Raw genomic sequence first — 15,063 nt, forward strand, 5'->3', positions numbered from 1 at the left:
AGCTAACTTCTGTAGCTTTCATATTTATTCTCAGCTATTCTTAAGAGACTGTCCAAATAGGGGAACAATACTGACTGCTAGTGAGAAATTGCTGTGCCTGGAAGTTCAGCAGGTTTTTACACCCTAATCCTTTAGTAGTGAAATAAATTTAATGTCCAGACTCTCACAAAATTCTAAGAAACTCTTCTGAAACATAATGGCTGCATTACTGTTCCTATTGCCAAATATAATTGTATTCACTGGTACACTGTGTAGTGCTACCTGTAATCATTATGTAAAGTCATTTTTACATAATCTCTTTCCTGTGATGGTCCTGCTAATAGTTACGGGGCTTATAATAATCTGCCTCTGATCGCCCCTTTCTAAACTGATTAGAGGAGAGAAACTAAATGGGATTGATTTGGCTGGAGTAGGTCAAAGGTAGACTCATAATATACTGACATCCTTCTCTTGATCTTCAAGAGCTTAAAATAGACTGGAGGACTGGAAACCTCCAAGTCCCAAGCAGAGATAGCCAGGAAGACAACTGTTTGAGCAGGGCTCACACTCAAGCCTAGTCTTCCTTCCTAAAACTCTGCAAGATTTTTGCAAGTAAGACGATGCTTACATGCCTGGTCTTGGGGTATCTGCAAAACTTACACTTCTCATCCCTTAAAATGTTTCAGAGATGATGATGTGCCATATGAAGATATTGACTTTTGATGAAACCAGGCTGTTAAATTATGTAGTTGTACACCAAAAGGCAGAGTAATAAAACATTCAGCCTCAATGTTTCTTTTGGTATGCCTAAAATACTGAATTTTGCATACTTCTCAGGCTTAAATGTAGCCCCAGTATAAATTCAGGAAACAGAAAAAAGGGCTGTACAGGCAGCTTACTTTCCACAAGAGTACTTATATCATACTTTTATAGATGTGAACATGCTGCTGCCTTTGCCACAAGCTGCTCTTTATCCCACCTGCTCCTAATGTACAAAACTGAAAGGCACAGGAAGTGTTTTACAGCTTCCTCATCCTCTCACAAATTCCTGTCTGTCTGAAAATGTCCGCACCGTATTTCAATGCAAATATGTTGCAGAAACAGGGAAAAGCAGACATAAGCATCATCATACGTGTAAAAATCTTTCAGATTTGAGAGAAGGCCTGGGATTAAGAGGGTACACTGCTCAGTTTTCGCTATTGAAATTTTAAGCAATTATATGTACATATTTGGATTCAGCAATTTTATTATCAAGCAGAGTGTATGTATGTGGTAGTAAGCAGAAGTTTTCAATGTTGGATAAGCCACTACCTAAAAAAAATTTAGGTTCTGTCTTTAAGAGAAAGGTGCACTCCTTTAATTTTGAGTGCTTGTTTCAAATTGGCCCGATTTAAGAAACAATACTACTTTGCAAATAATCTTATTTTTGTATTTATGTATGGAGTTACGGATGGTGACATCTGAGTAGCTCAACAAGTTATTTCATGTTATCTGACTTGTCATGAGCATTTGCGCTCTTAAGTCTTCCCCACTGGCAAGTAACGTTATCAAGTATAACATCGTGGAGACGGATAGCTATGGCTAGCAGGTGTCTTGGTAACTTGCTAAGCATGATGTAATTTTAGTTCTTGGTCAGGAAAAAAAAATACCTGTTTTGACAAACCTGGCTTTGGTAGCCTATAGCACTATTGATCTGTGTTTCCATCTCCCCTCTCCTCCTACTTCTGCAGCAACATCAGCAGAAAGAAAGATGTGCCTGCATCTTTCAGCTGGTTTGCTCCTCAGTTTCTTTCCTTGAACCCGTGATAACTGGGATTCTTCACTACACTGGACTCAAATACTGCAGCTGGAGCTCAAATCACAACTTTCTCTCTGCTGGCTTTATATTACTGAGGAGTGATAACAAACAGCTGTGTTTGCCAACATTTTTACATGATTGCAGCTGCCTGCTCTGTGAACATCAGGCAAAACTCCCTCAGATCTCAGTTTTGGAGTGGCTTATCTCAGTTTAGAATGCTGTTTAAGCTAACCAAATAAACTAAATAAAGATTAAAGAAAATAAAGAAAAGCCATTTTGCACCTGTTTTTAGGAAAACAACAACAAAAAAACCAACAACAAAGGACTGCAACTGAAAGGAATATATATATATATTCACAGAAAACACCTATGGCTGATCTCCTTAGAAGTATTTAGATACCTAACAAGTACTGAAATAACTAGGTTTTCTTTGGTCTAAAAAGTGATAGCCAATTCTTAAAATGTAAATTAGATGCCTAAATAACTTTGAGACCTGGCTTTAAGTGATTGCTTTTTTTTTGTTTTTGTTTTTCTTTCTTTTTTTCTATCCTCTAACTTGCAAGATCTCATTTTGAGAAAAGCTGTTTGCCACTGCTCTGAGCAGTGCAGAACACTGCTGCTCTCAGTGAAGACTGACAGTCTTCATTACAGTATTGGGTTGAAAAGTCCTTTTTGAGGACTTTTCACTATTCTTGACCAAAAAAAAAACAATAAAATCATAGATAAAATAGGGCCAGCTTCAAAACAGTAAGTACCCATTATAGACTCTGTTTTGGTTTCCTTGAATGACATTCATTCAAATGCAGTGCTGATTGAAACATAAGACAAATCTTAAGATAAACACTTTAAAAACTAGACAAAGAAAAAACAAAACAAAAAAAGCCACCAATTTTACTATTACTAACAGCCACATGTCATCCAATTTCCAGATAGTAAATATTTGCCCCCTAATGGTTCAGAGCAATTCTCTCTTCCCTTTCAGAAAACAGGGCACAAGGCATTCTTAAGTATATTAGCTGTGTGATCATTCTCTATTTGTCCTTCCTCATGTAATGTTTTTTTTTTTTTCTTTCAAAATAAAGCCTATTGACCTTGGGCTCCTGTGTTCCTCAAGATTATTTTCCAGATCCTCTAGCTGGTTAACTAAGGGTATTTCCACTAAAAGGGAACGAGAGAGATCAAATTGCATTGAGAGCTGAGGAGAACTGGGTCTTGGTCCCTGATGAAGCTTCTCTCATCTTTCCAGTTTTCTTGCTTGAAGCCGGGGGTTGTGGTCATCAGTTCAATACCCAACTGAATCTAACTGCAATTATGAATTCTTTGTGATCATTCTGTTTAAAGCTTTTATGGGGTCAAACCCAGCTACCTGTATCTTCACTTCAGACAAGAAAGCAAGAAAAGGAACTGATTTCGCAATTGCAATTTTCCCATGTCTAAACTAGCAAAACAGAAGGGCTATATCTAATCTGCAACAATTTAGCAAAAGGTTCCAGCAGACAAGAGTGAGAGTCTTCCTGAATTTTTTACATTATGGTGATGTATTATGAACCTTCAGACAAAATTAGAAAGCAGAGGAAAACTGTATATGTACAGTATATGTATATGTACACTCCACAGTGTTTAACAGCTATCTGTCAAAGCTGCTTGTGGAAAGCTTGTTGAAACTTGTATTTCCTTCTGCTCCTTTATGTCACTTGGGCTTCACATGAAGATAGTGAGGTTACTTTTAAAAATGCTGATCGTGTGATTAAGGACATTGTGGTAACACGGGGATAGTCTGGATTTGTAAATTGATATGGAAGATAGAAAGGATGTAAATTCAGAATTTTGTAGATTCTCCTGTTATTGTTCTGAAAGAAAACTAGTTACTACTTTTTTTTTTTTTTTTTTGTCTCAAGTGATAGTTCATTACCCAAACAGTGCCCTCTTCTTGGCTCTAAATGTTTTATTAGCTTATTGTATGGCCAAACCTAGCCTAGGAACAACATTCAAGAAACAATAACCATTAGTTGATGAAACACTATCTTGTCTTATACTTGTGACATATCCATTTAAATAATACAAATTTCTTTAACAACAAATTCAGAAGTTTTATTTGGTTTTGTTTGGAAAAAAAATGCACTGCAAAGCACATATGCTTTGCGTGTAGTCAGGTGTACAGAAAAGGAGACTACTGCTTCCTGAGTGAAATCCTAGACTACAATTGATTCCTTCCATTCCTTTGACTAATGGAGCTTTGCTGGCTGCAGCCAGATTCCAGCAAAGCAGTCAATAGCTAATCATTCTCTCTGAGCTTTCTCTTGCGAATGCAGTTGTTATTGAATTTAACTCCGAGGTCCTAGATACATTTACAGCAAAAGCTGTTTTAATGGAATGTGGAAGACTAAGAAGCAGTACGATACCTGCATAACTAAAGTTCTCAGGTGTATAGTAAGGGCATGGCATAATACTAGATTTAGTAGCTTGCTTAGTAGTAGTAATAATAAAATAAAACACAACTGTAATAGGCCAAAGTGATACTTCAAATTTTCGCTAGTTCTGCCGCAAAAACAAACAAACCCAACAACAACATAAAATTGAGCTGCTCAGTTTTCTCTGAGTTCTCTATCATACTGACTCTTCAGACATTGCAGAGCAGCTCTAAACACTTCTATACATTGTATGTCCTTTTTATTGTGGGACACAGTTTTGATTGCTTAAGCTATGCTGAATGCTGCAGTTTTAGTGGGTGATGAACACTCGTACACTTACTAAGCAAGGGAGGCAGCCAATTCACGTTGACTTCGCAATGGGAATCCAGAAATGTCAAGACTTCTCCTCTAGCCAGCGAGGCTCCTAGCAGTCTGGTTCGAATGAGCCCTTCTCGTTTCTTGGTACGTACAATCCTCACTTTGGCAAAACGGACCATGTATTCCTCCAGCTTCTCTTTTAAATGTTCTAGAAAGAAGGGCAAAAAAAGCGTCAGTGGTGCCAAGCCTGGAGGAGCCAACAGAAGGATAGGTTGGCATACAACCTGCAAGCAGCTTATCCACTTCCGTCTCCTGTCTCTTCAAGACCTCCAAAATCTGCCACAAATCCTCTGTGAGGCAGTTCGGAAAGTGCAAATGTTCTCTGTTTTATCACCCAGAGGAAGACACTGACACTCTGGACCTTTTACTGCAGTTGCTACTGGCAACCTGCCATCCGCGATATAATCGTGGCCAAAACAACTGCAGGATATTCATACATCCTCTGGTTCCTGCAGCCCAAGGCCAGATAAACATTCTGGCATACTGTTTTATAAACGGTGTCCTTTCCAAGTGGGCTTCCTATTATCAACTAATTATGAAGAAATACGCACGGAAAGCAATTTTTAAAAAGTAACCATTAAACTAGCATTATTAGATTGTTTCTGTAATGGGAAGGGAAACAGACATGAAGGAAGATCATAATAGTTGGATACCAGTGTGAAGCAAATGGACAGCTGACGTCCTAATAAAATTAAGCTGCAAATGTAGAGCATTTGATAGATTCTCTTATCTGCATAACCTAGCTGTTTGTATCACAAAACAGCACCTTCGGGAACTTCTTTTATTCTGACTAGAAACGGACACTAAGAACTATAAAACCCCAAATCAAACACCACCACTAACAAGAAACAAACAAAACACCACAACCTATAGTTTTGGCTCTTCCTAAATACATCTACAACAGAAACACTGATATTTTGCCTTCGATATAACACCTCAGCATGTCAGATTCATTACTTTGGAAAAGTTTGATAACTTCTTTGGCAAGACAAATAAGGAGAGAAAAGCATAGTCTCCAGTAATGAAAACTGTTGATGTGCCACATTTAGTGATGCTAGGAGTTGCAAACTAAATCTCACTGAAATAGGTTTGCCAGGTTATGATTGCTTCTTATATCACCTACTTTATTGTTTGGACTTGTGTGGTCAGTCAATACAGGCTTTGATCCAGACCCGACATCGTTATTGATTGCAAGAAGTTTGTTATGGACTACCAGAAGGGACTTCTTCAGCAGTACCCTCAAGTGTATAATGCTGACACAAAGATTTAAAGGCAACAAACAAACAAGTCACAGTACAGGGAATACAGGATCTTGTGTTAAAGTAAAATTAAGCTCTACTGAAACACAGCTTCCTGCTCATGCTCCTTCTTGTCTCTGCTCCTCTACTTCCTAGCAGATCAACACACAAGACTTTCTAAATCTACCCGTAGATCAGGAGGAGTAGAAAACATTGAATTGTTGACATGCTGCTGGCAAATCCAGAGCAGCAGGGACAAGTTATATGCATTTAATAGGAGAATACTGTATGGGATACTTCTCTGAACTGAATATCAATGTATGCTCACACTGACAAGGGAGAGGCTTGAGACCTGGGAACCATCAGAGAATTGACAAGAATTGCAGAACAAGCTGTGAGCTTCGGGAGGGAGAAACGGAATACTTTGGAGAGCTACTGAGTCAAGAGTGCTTTGTGTTCATAGTACTACCCGGGAGAAGTATTAGATCAAGTAGTAAACAAGTGTCGTGAACAAGTCCTCCTAGGATGATTGTGAGAAGTCAGAGAAATATGTTAAGGGCCAAGTCTGAGACCTTATTCCAAAAAGTAAAGAATGACATTCAGATAAACATCAAATGTTTTTGTCTTCTACTCCATGGCTGATTGGAAAATTCTCAGATTTCATTCTGAAATAAGAGAAGCAGCGGCATCCCTTTTTCATCCCATTTCGCTAGTTACATACCTCAATAAAAAAACAACACAATCCCCCAGCAGTCACAATGACAAGAGATGCACTGTGTCTTTGAATGATGATCTTTGTATGCCCAACCATACTCACATGACAAGGGCTGTATGCCACTCTGACTCATTTTAGGTACCAGCTACAATTCACTATCATGACTGGCCTGAGGTTAAATCAAGTCTTAGATCATTTTGTGCCCATGTGCAAGACTGTCTAAAGCATATATTTATTGACCTGTTTTGCTGTTTTTATGAGCTCCATTGAGGTTATTCCCATAGTGCAGGAATATAGAAGAAGGGAAATAGACCTTAAAAACAAAGATACAAAGAGTCCTTGCAGGAAATATAAGAAAATCTGTTAGGGCTGTCAATCTGGATTTTTTTCCCACTGTAAATCGCATCATCTTATGGCCATGAAAAATGAAAGTCTCTCAAAATGACAGGATATTACTTACTTCCAAAGTAGAGCAAATCTAATCTGTTAGGTACTGTGGCTTCTTTTAGTCCTGAGACACTGTGAAAATGTCCTGTAGTACTCTAAGGTCATCTAACCCTTTCCCCTGTGATCTCTTGCACCCACAAATCTTCAGATTTTTACACTGACCCGTGCATGGCCTGCCCAGCCAAGAAGGTGACCACATTGCTGCATACTGCACAGACAACTAACAAAAAGATTCAGGTGACCCAGCCTGAACAGAGCTCTCCAACTAGGCCAGCAAGCACTTAACAGCTTGGCTATGTGCACATCCTCCATCTTTACCTGTCTGCCCTCAGAGGTGGTTCACTGATGAGACTGGCTGATCAGAGGATCCTACTACGTAGCTCAGCCGGGCTCTGCACCAGGTGCGAGTGCTTTACCATTTCCCGTGAGCTGGCTCACAGGCTGGCAAATTCCCCCTGTGTATGTGAAGGCAGCTACCAAGGCAGCTCCTCATCCCCTTGATGGACAGAAGCAGGAGCTTAAACAATCTAAGTTGTTCCTGGTGGGGGTAAGCTCTCTGTTCCCTATTTACAAATTCAAGGCAAGCCTGAACTGGACCTTTACTCAGGTGTCACAACAACTAAGTTAAAGCCCTTGCAAGTACCCAATTTGAATATCCACTGATGCTTAAACAAACACACACAAATGCTATCTTCACATGCACTCTTGACTGTTATCACTTGCCTTGGGCCAAATAAATTCAGTGAAATTCAGCTGTGTACCCAGCCTTGCTCAAAGGACTTCATTTCATTCCTTGCACATCTTCCAATGAGCAAATTCTGAAAGCCCATCTCTTCAAGAAAACACTTCAGAGAGAGATGATGTACACGGCCATACTATGCTACATTCTTTTCTGTTCTTATATCAATTGCTAAATAATGAAATAAATGAATAATATAATTTGATTGTCATCAGTTGTATCTGAGCTTGAACCCCATGGAAACAATGATAGTTCATACTGTTCCTTCATTGCTTCAGGTTCCTTGCAAACTCAGGAAAAGAGATCTTTCGCATTGTTAATATTTTATCTTAGGCCAGAATGATGGCTGAAATTCTGTACAACAAACAAGAGTTCACTACACCATCTTCTTCCTCCATTTCCTTCAAATAGCTCTTCACACATTTCAGACAGAATATCATTTGATTTGTAAAGAACTGCATTAAAACAGACAGCACATCTTTTGATGCCAGAATTACGTGCCCCAACATTGTTTTCAGATACTTTCATTTTATTATTTTCTCCCTGTGATTCAAAGAACTACTCACAAGTAAGAGGTATACAAATAAGAGGTAAAAATTGCACATCTTGTTCACACAGAATTCTAAATACACCCTCATTTAGACATAACTAGAAGTAACCAGGAAGAAAACAAATTTAAGAGTGAATTTTTATAAAGCTTAGATAAATGAAATAAAAAGATCAGGTCTATATACAAACGGAAATATATAGATTAGTGGCAATACATAAGGAATCTAGAGACACGTATTGGTAATATTCTAACAGTAAGTCATGACACAGTCAAAGAGATGCCAGTAACAACACCTACCATATCTTTAGTTTGGAGCTTTGGCCAAGAAGCAAGTTTTGGAATTTATTTGCAAAAAATATCATGCAGCATTTAGGTTCAACAACCAACTGTAATATGCTTCTGAGAATGAAAATAAAGTGAAGAAAAAAAATAAATCCCTTTTTGGATCCTTAAATAATTTTTTTTCCAAATTTAAATAAACATGAAAGTACTTTCACACTGCATTTTCTCTTGCAGTGTATTGTGGCACTATCTGGTTCTGATCTTACTGATCTCTGATAGCACAAAAATCCACAGAGTAACAGCCAGAGGCAGCAGAACAGTAGTAGTTGTAAAGAAAATTGTAGCATTTTATTCTATTTATATAGGTAGTAAAACATAACCTTTCTGCTGAACTACTCACAAAAGCCACCCCTGCATTACTCAGTATGCTGGCATTACTATAGGTGAGACTATGAAAGAAAATGCTCATGCAGAGTAGTAGCAATTCTGCAGGATCTGCAGTCAGCAGCTGGGCTAGCTACTTAATAAAAGAGCCAGTGATCATAAAGACATGGATGCTTTGACAAAGACAATACCTGGGAATCTCGCTTCTCACGTATTACTTAAAACAGACTGGACAAGACTTTCAAATGTTCTGTATGGCAATAAATTTGACTAACAAATGACTTAGATGGTAATTGTTGTTATTAACAAATTCCAACTAATCTCATATTTTCCTAAAATAATAAACTGTCCCCCTTTCACAGCACTCCATAAACTTCTTTCTTCTAAGAGAAAAATACTTTTCCTTCCTATAGTACATTTACAGTTCCTTGCAGTCCCCAGTTATTTTGTTGCTAATATTATCTCCAGAAGAAACATCTCTCACACAAGCCTATATATTCTATATATACATTTAGAAGCAAGTGAGCTCTAGTACCCAAGTAAACATGCAACAATCAATGCCAGAGAAAAATTATAATTTTAAAGAAATTATCTGAAAGCAATTATAACAGTGTGCAAAACAGAATGCAACAGGAAATAAAATGGCCTTTAAATCTCCAGGAGACAACACATTCGGCCCATTTATTACCAAAAGAATCAGTTGAGGAAAGCTTGCCACAACAATAAAACAGGGAGGTACAATGGTTTCATTTATGTGCTGTAATATTACATAAATTTCACTTTCAGAGTTAGGCATGAGAGAGGAGCCAATATTTAAATTCTACAGTGAGCTATAAATGGTGCACTTTGGATATAAAGAAGCCAAAACCCCTGTCACTAGATGTGGGAAATAAATGTCTAATTTGTAATTTAAAAGAAAATACATCATCATTTTCTTCACAGTGCTGATCAAATGTACCCATGAATCATATGTTTGACACATGCCAGGCACCTGCCAGGGCAAGAGTTGGCACAGGTGGTGACAAATAAAGAATAATGCACAGGCAGGAGGTTTGCAGGCTGTCACTGCTATGACAAGTGATGATAAAGGGCAGCATTACATCTCTCCTTCAGCAATAATCTGTAAACAGATTCTCCATTGCAATTACTTTCTGTGGGTCTTCTCTTTCTTCATTTAAAGTCTAGAGAAGTTTTCCTAAAAGAATAGCAGGGACTCAATTTCCTGGTCAGACTAATTGAAGGCCTACTCAAGCAGAGTACCCGGCTACTTAATTTGGTGCCCAGACATATATTAGAAATCAAGCCTTTGTCAGGAAAAAATCATAGCAATAAAAAGTGGAAGTGTAATTCTCTCCTTTTAGGATGTATACAGAGAGCATTTTATCATCACATTGGTGCCCCCTGGCAATATGTGCTATATGACAAGCATTGTTTCTCCAAGGTTATTGAAATGTTCAGAGAGACTTAAAAGATGATGGGAAAACTGAAGCTGGTTTTCAAGGCTCACTTGACTGCAGCATGGATCAAAGAGAAAAGCATATACAAAGAAAAAGACCTTTGTTAAGTATCCCTTCTGGAGAGCCAGGCAGGTCCAACCCAACTCCATGCCTGTAACACAGCTTACTCTCTTCACCTATGTTGCCCCTCCAGTTTTTGCCCCAAAGCACAACTTCTGTTTTACTGTCGCCAACCTGCAAGTTATCAAATAACTGTGTAACTCCACTAAGAACAGTCACAGAGCCTACCAGAACTGCTAAATGCCCTGATAAACAATCTTAATTAAATCTGTTTGTTTTTAACATTAATTTACTGATGTATTTTGAGCTGTTCTGCCATTCCCAACATAAGCCATATAAATGAGATTCAGGAAAAACTCTGTGGTGGAAAATGTATGCTGGCCTCTCTTGTTAACTCAGCACAGGCAAATGGGAGGAAGCAGTGTGGCCAATAACATAGCAGTCTGTGGTCTTAGCTAAGTAAAATAATCTTCAAGTGACTATTTCTGCTGGTGAAAATTAAAGCAGTCAAATGGCTGTTTTTACATGCAATGATAATGAGGCTGTCCAGTTCAAGAACATTTTTCTCAATCTTATCTCTGGCCAGCAGCAGAAAGCTTTGTGCCCAGTATGCACAGCAAACCAATTTATGCAACAGAGCTCCCACTGTGAAAGGACCTCAGTCACTTTATATCCTCCCAAGAGGGGAGTATCTTCCCAGATAAAATTAGCAAGCATACCCTCCGTTCCTCCCAAGGCCCTGAGCACACGTTTTTCTTGGAACACGTCAGCTTAAGCTTTTGATGACTGAAATGCTCCCGTCTAGCTTGACAAAAAATACATAAAGGAAACTTAGAGGCCTATGATTATTTTGTTATTATTGGTTTTCTACTGCAATTGACAAAACAGCCTTCCCCAGCACCTTGTCATTATTTCTACTTTCACTGCCCCTATGCATGCTAGCATAAAACCAAATCATCCCGAAGAGAGAATATGAGATGAACACGTGAATTTGGGTGCATCAACTTTCTTTTCAGAGTTACGCTTTGAGTTTGTTACTCGCAGAAAGTTGGCTGGAAGTGCTCGCTGGACACAGGACTGCTGCCAAGGGTGTACCAGGACAGCTGCCACGTTTTTCTAGCCAAGTCTTGAAGACTCCAAGAAGGACAATTCCACTGGTTACCTCTCTGGGTAAGCAAATCCACTACCACACTACCCTTCTGGTGAGTAACTTTTCTGTAATGTACAAACTGAATCTCCCAAGCTGCACCCTGGGGCTGTTGCCTCTTATTTTACCATCTGCCAGTACCAGGAAGAATTTGGTTCTGCCATCTGGGTAATTCCCATTCAGGTTGCTGCAGGCAGATATCAGATCACCACTTAGCTGTTTCTTTGCCAGACTAAACAAGCTCAGATGTCTCAGCCTCTTCTCAAAGGTCACATGCTTTTGGCCCACGATAGTCTTGCAAGCTCGTCTAAACAGATGCCAGCTTTTGTCATCCTACTTGAACTGTAGAGCCCAGAAGTGGATGCAGAATCCCAGATGTACATACACAGCACCAACATTGTGAGAGGGCACATAATTTCACCTAATCTGCTCACTGTAGCCCAGTTCAGTTTGCCTTCCTGGTGACCAAAGTCCACCTTTTGGTCCTATTAACTTGCTATCCACTATGACCTTTGCAACACCCCAGCTAGCCAGTTCCCAGCTTTACTGGTGCATGGAGTTTTTCACCCAGGTACAGAATTTAACATTTCTTGTTAACTTCATAAATTTATTTTGCCCAATCCTATAGCTTCTTATAGTCCTCTGGACTGATGCTGTACTTTATGTGTAAACCACTTTCTCTATTTTAGCATCATCCACAGATTTGCTGAAGGTGCACAGTCCTCTTCCAGGTCACTGCTGAAGATATTGACCAGCAATGCCCCCAGTACTTACCTGTGATATTCTGCCAGACAGACATCAAGACATTGATTAACTACCCTTTGAGCCCATCAGTCCAACCCATCTAGCAGTCTTATTGTGCTGCCCACGCTTCCTTTGGTTATGAATGAGAATGTTGCAGGGATAAAAATTTCTTAAAGTCAAAACAAGTTACATCCATCACCCTTCCCTTGACCACGATAATTAGAAAAGGCAACCAGATTGTTCAAACATGATTAGCAGTTGGTAAATATGTGATGACAATATTACCTTCCTGTCCTTCCCATAGTTTGAAATAGATAGGCACCACCCAAGGAGAGGATGTATTTCATGTTCCTTTCAGACAGCAAGCTGAGGCTGGCTGGTCTACAGTTACCAGTCCACTTCTCTGTCTTTCTCAATGATGTATCATCTTTTTCTTTTTGGTCACCCATCCTAGTTGACTTCCATTTCCAATAGTTACCCAGTCTTTTGGTTATCTTCCATTGTGGCTTTACTTTTCACCTAGAAGAGTGTGTCAGTATTCTTTCTTCTGATATCCAGATCCAAAGTCTTCTGTTCCTAATCAGTCCTGACTGAGTAAAATCCTGGAGGAAGGATGGGGAGGTTTCTGCTGTACAGACTTTACTACCTGATCCATAGCCATGCCAGACTCTAAAAAAAGTTCCAGAAGCAGACAGATGCTGTGAAAACTGTTGGACATGGTAAGTGTGACACAGACCGATAATGAGAACAAAATTTACAACTGCTTGGTATAACAGCAATTAGCTAATAGCAATCTCATTTAAGCAGTAGATAACCCATTCTTTCCAAACACAGTTTTGCACACCTAAGAATAAGGACAACTGGGAAAAGGACAAGCTAAAATGCAGTCTCTTTTTTTGATGGTAATAGTAAGACAAAGTCCTTGGATGGTTTAATACAAGGCTATGGAGAGGATTCTGAACGTGCAATAGTTCTGCTCATTGCTTGCACACCAGTGAATATAATCTTCCAGACAGCAACTTCATTTTGATGTTGAGTTTCTACTGCAGCCTGCTCAAGTTGAAAGAACCTCTGAACTCTACAGCTCGTTCCTTTGCCACAGCCTCAAAAGGTCAGCATTATTGAGAGCAGGAGAGAGCAAACGGCACAGATAAATACGCAGCCTAGCTTGATGTCATTCATGATAGGCTTTAAATAAACTTCTCTGAACAAATCTGTATAGGTTTCCACATAGTCATGAAAGAAGTGATTGAGACTGCAGAATGTGCAAGGCTGGCCAGATTTGCTGGCACTTTCTCAGGCTACAATCTCAGTCAGTAGAGAGAGACGGAGATTCTGGTATCTCTGTTCCACTTTCCTGAGCTCATGCCATTGTGACAGTCCTATAACCAGCACAGAAGCACCAGGGACGACTTCGTCAACAAGGTGAGTGTTCAGCTAATAGAGCACACACAGGATATTATTGAGATATAAGGTGTGGTGACTTCTTAAACACTGAAGCATCACAGAAGCATCATTAAACTCTTGAGATACTTTTCTACTTCAGATTTCGCAAACAGGGAAAGGAACAAAGCACAAAATTTTGGGGCTGCAGTAATCTAGCATGACAAGTCAGACCTCCGCACGAGCAGCTAGCGCTGGCTTCCTAGTTTGTTGGTAGTGCTGACACGGCTGGGAACTTTTTTATTTCCCGAGGAAAGGATGAAAGATGGTTGGTTGTTCTTTATGGATTTATTCCAAGTGCCAGTTGCACTTGGTAGTTGTTGATACCTTCACTGGTGCCGCAGTATCATAACTCATGTCTTTTCCACAGCTGACAACAGACTCCTTCATTTGCTTTGTTTCCAGCAGTCGAACTCAGGGAAAAGTGGGGTTAATCTTTTACCCAAAGACTAAATGATAAAGTGGTTACTTATGGCCTGAAAACCTCCACAGAGTAACAGAATTACCTAAATCCTATTTTACATATCACAGTTAAGCACCTCTAGGAATTAATGTCCAATGTATTTTATAACTTATAACTGATGCAAAAAGAACTTAAGCACTATACAGAACAATAAACAAACTGTTTTTGCAGGCATGAAAATTGAATATCCCTCCCCAAAAGATTTTTTTTTTAAAGCTAAAATATTTAAATAGACTGTCTATTTCTTTGTATATAGTTTTAAAGCAACTGTCTTTTACATCTTTAGTGGTCCATCTTCAGAAAAGGGTTTTGGAACTGCCTGAAAAAAGCCTGTGACATGCTTGTTCCTATGTTTGCCTCTATCTATTTCTGAATGTTTCCTCAATATTGTATTTCCTATGTGAAAACAACCAACCAACCAAAAAAATACAACAAACAAACAAAACAAAAACAACACTGAGGAAATGCATTATCTTTATAGCTCTGTTCATCTGCTCATATCCAAGTTGTTTGTCAGCCATAATATATGGAAGAATAACTTTGTTCACCAGAGGAATGACACACAATATATGCAACCACCTTATGCCAGATGAGGAAAGCTGGTTAAGAATACACAGAAAAGCAGTCTTAAACAGGAGATAAAGATAAAGTTGCAGGAAGTTATTTTTGCTGCAACATAAATACAATAATCACCTGAAAGTGAGCAAGAAATGGAACCCAATTAACGATACAGCAGATTGAATGGGAGACAGCACACACAAAACTGAAAGCTGTGTTTCCCTCTGCTTGTCCTCCTGCTAACTAAATGGGTTGATAGCACTAAAACTA

The 15,063-nt window shown here is 39.0% G+C and overlaps 1 protein-coding gene across 7 annotated transcripts in view; it reads right to left on the bottom strand.

The window, feature by feature from the left end:
* Window positions 1–15,063, bottom strand: part of GALNTL6 (polypeptide N-acetylgalactosaminyltransferase like 6) — a 517,959-nt gene that overhangs the window by 78,890 nt on the left and 424,006 nt on the right. For 6 of the 7 annotated variants that reach the window (XR_014583969.1, XR_014583970.1, XM_083835053.1 and 3 more), the window contains one exon: window positions 4,529–4,714. The exons of the other annotated variant lie outside the window; for it this stretch is intronic. Coding sequence is in view for 4 of the 6 variants with exons in the window: in XM_083835053.1 (XP_083691179.1) it covers window positions 4,529–4,714 (186 nt within the window). In the remaining 2 variants the exon portion in view is untranslated. The remainder of the gene's footprint in view (window positions 1–4,528; window positions 4,715–15,063) is intronic. 7 annotated transcript variants of the gene reach the window in all.

The sequence above is a fragment of the Anser anser genome (assembly GCF_964211835.1).
Source record: "Anser anser genome assembly, chromosome: 4".
Taxonomy (NCBI): Eukaryota; Metazoa; Chordata; class Aves; order Anseriformes; family Anatidae; genus Anser; species Anser anser.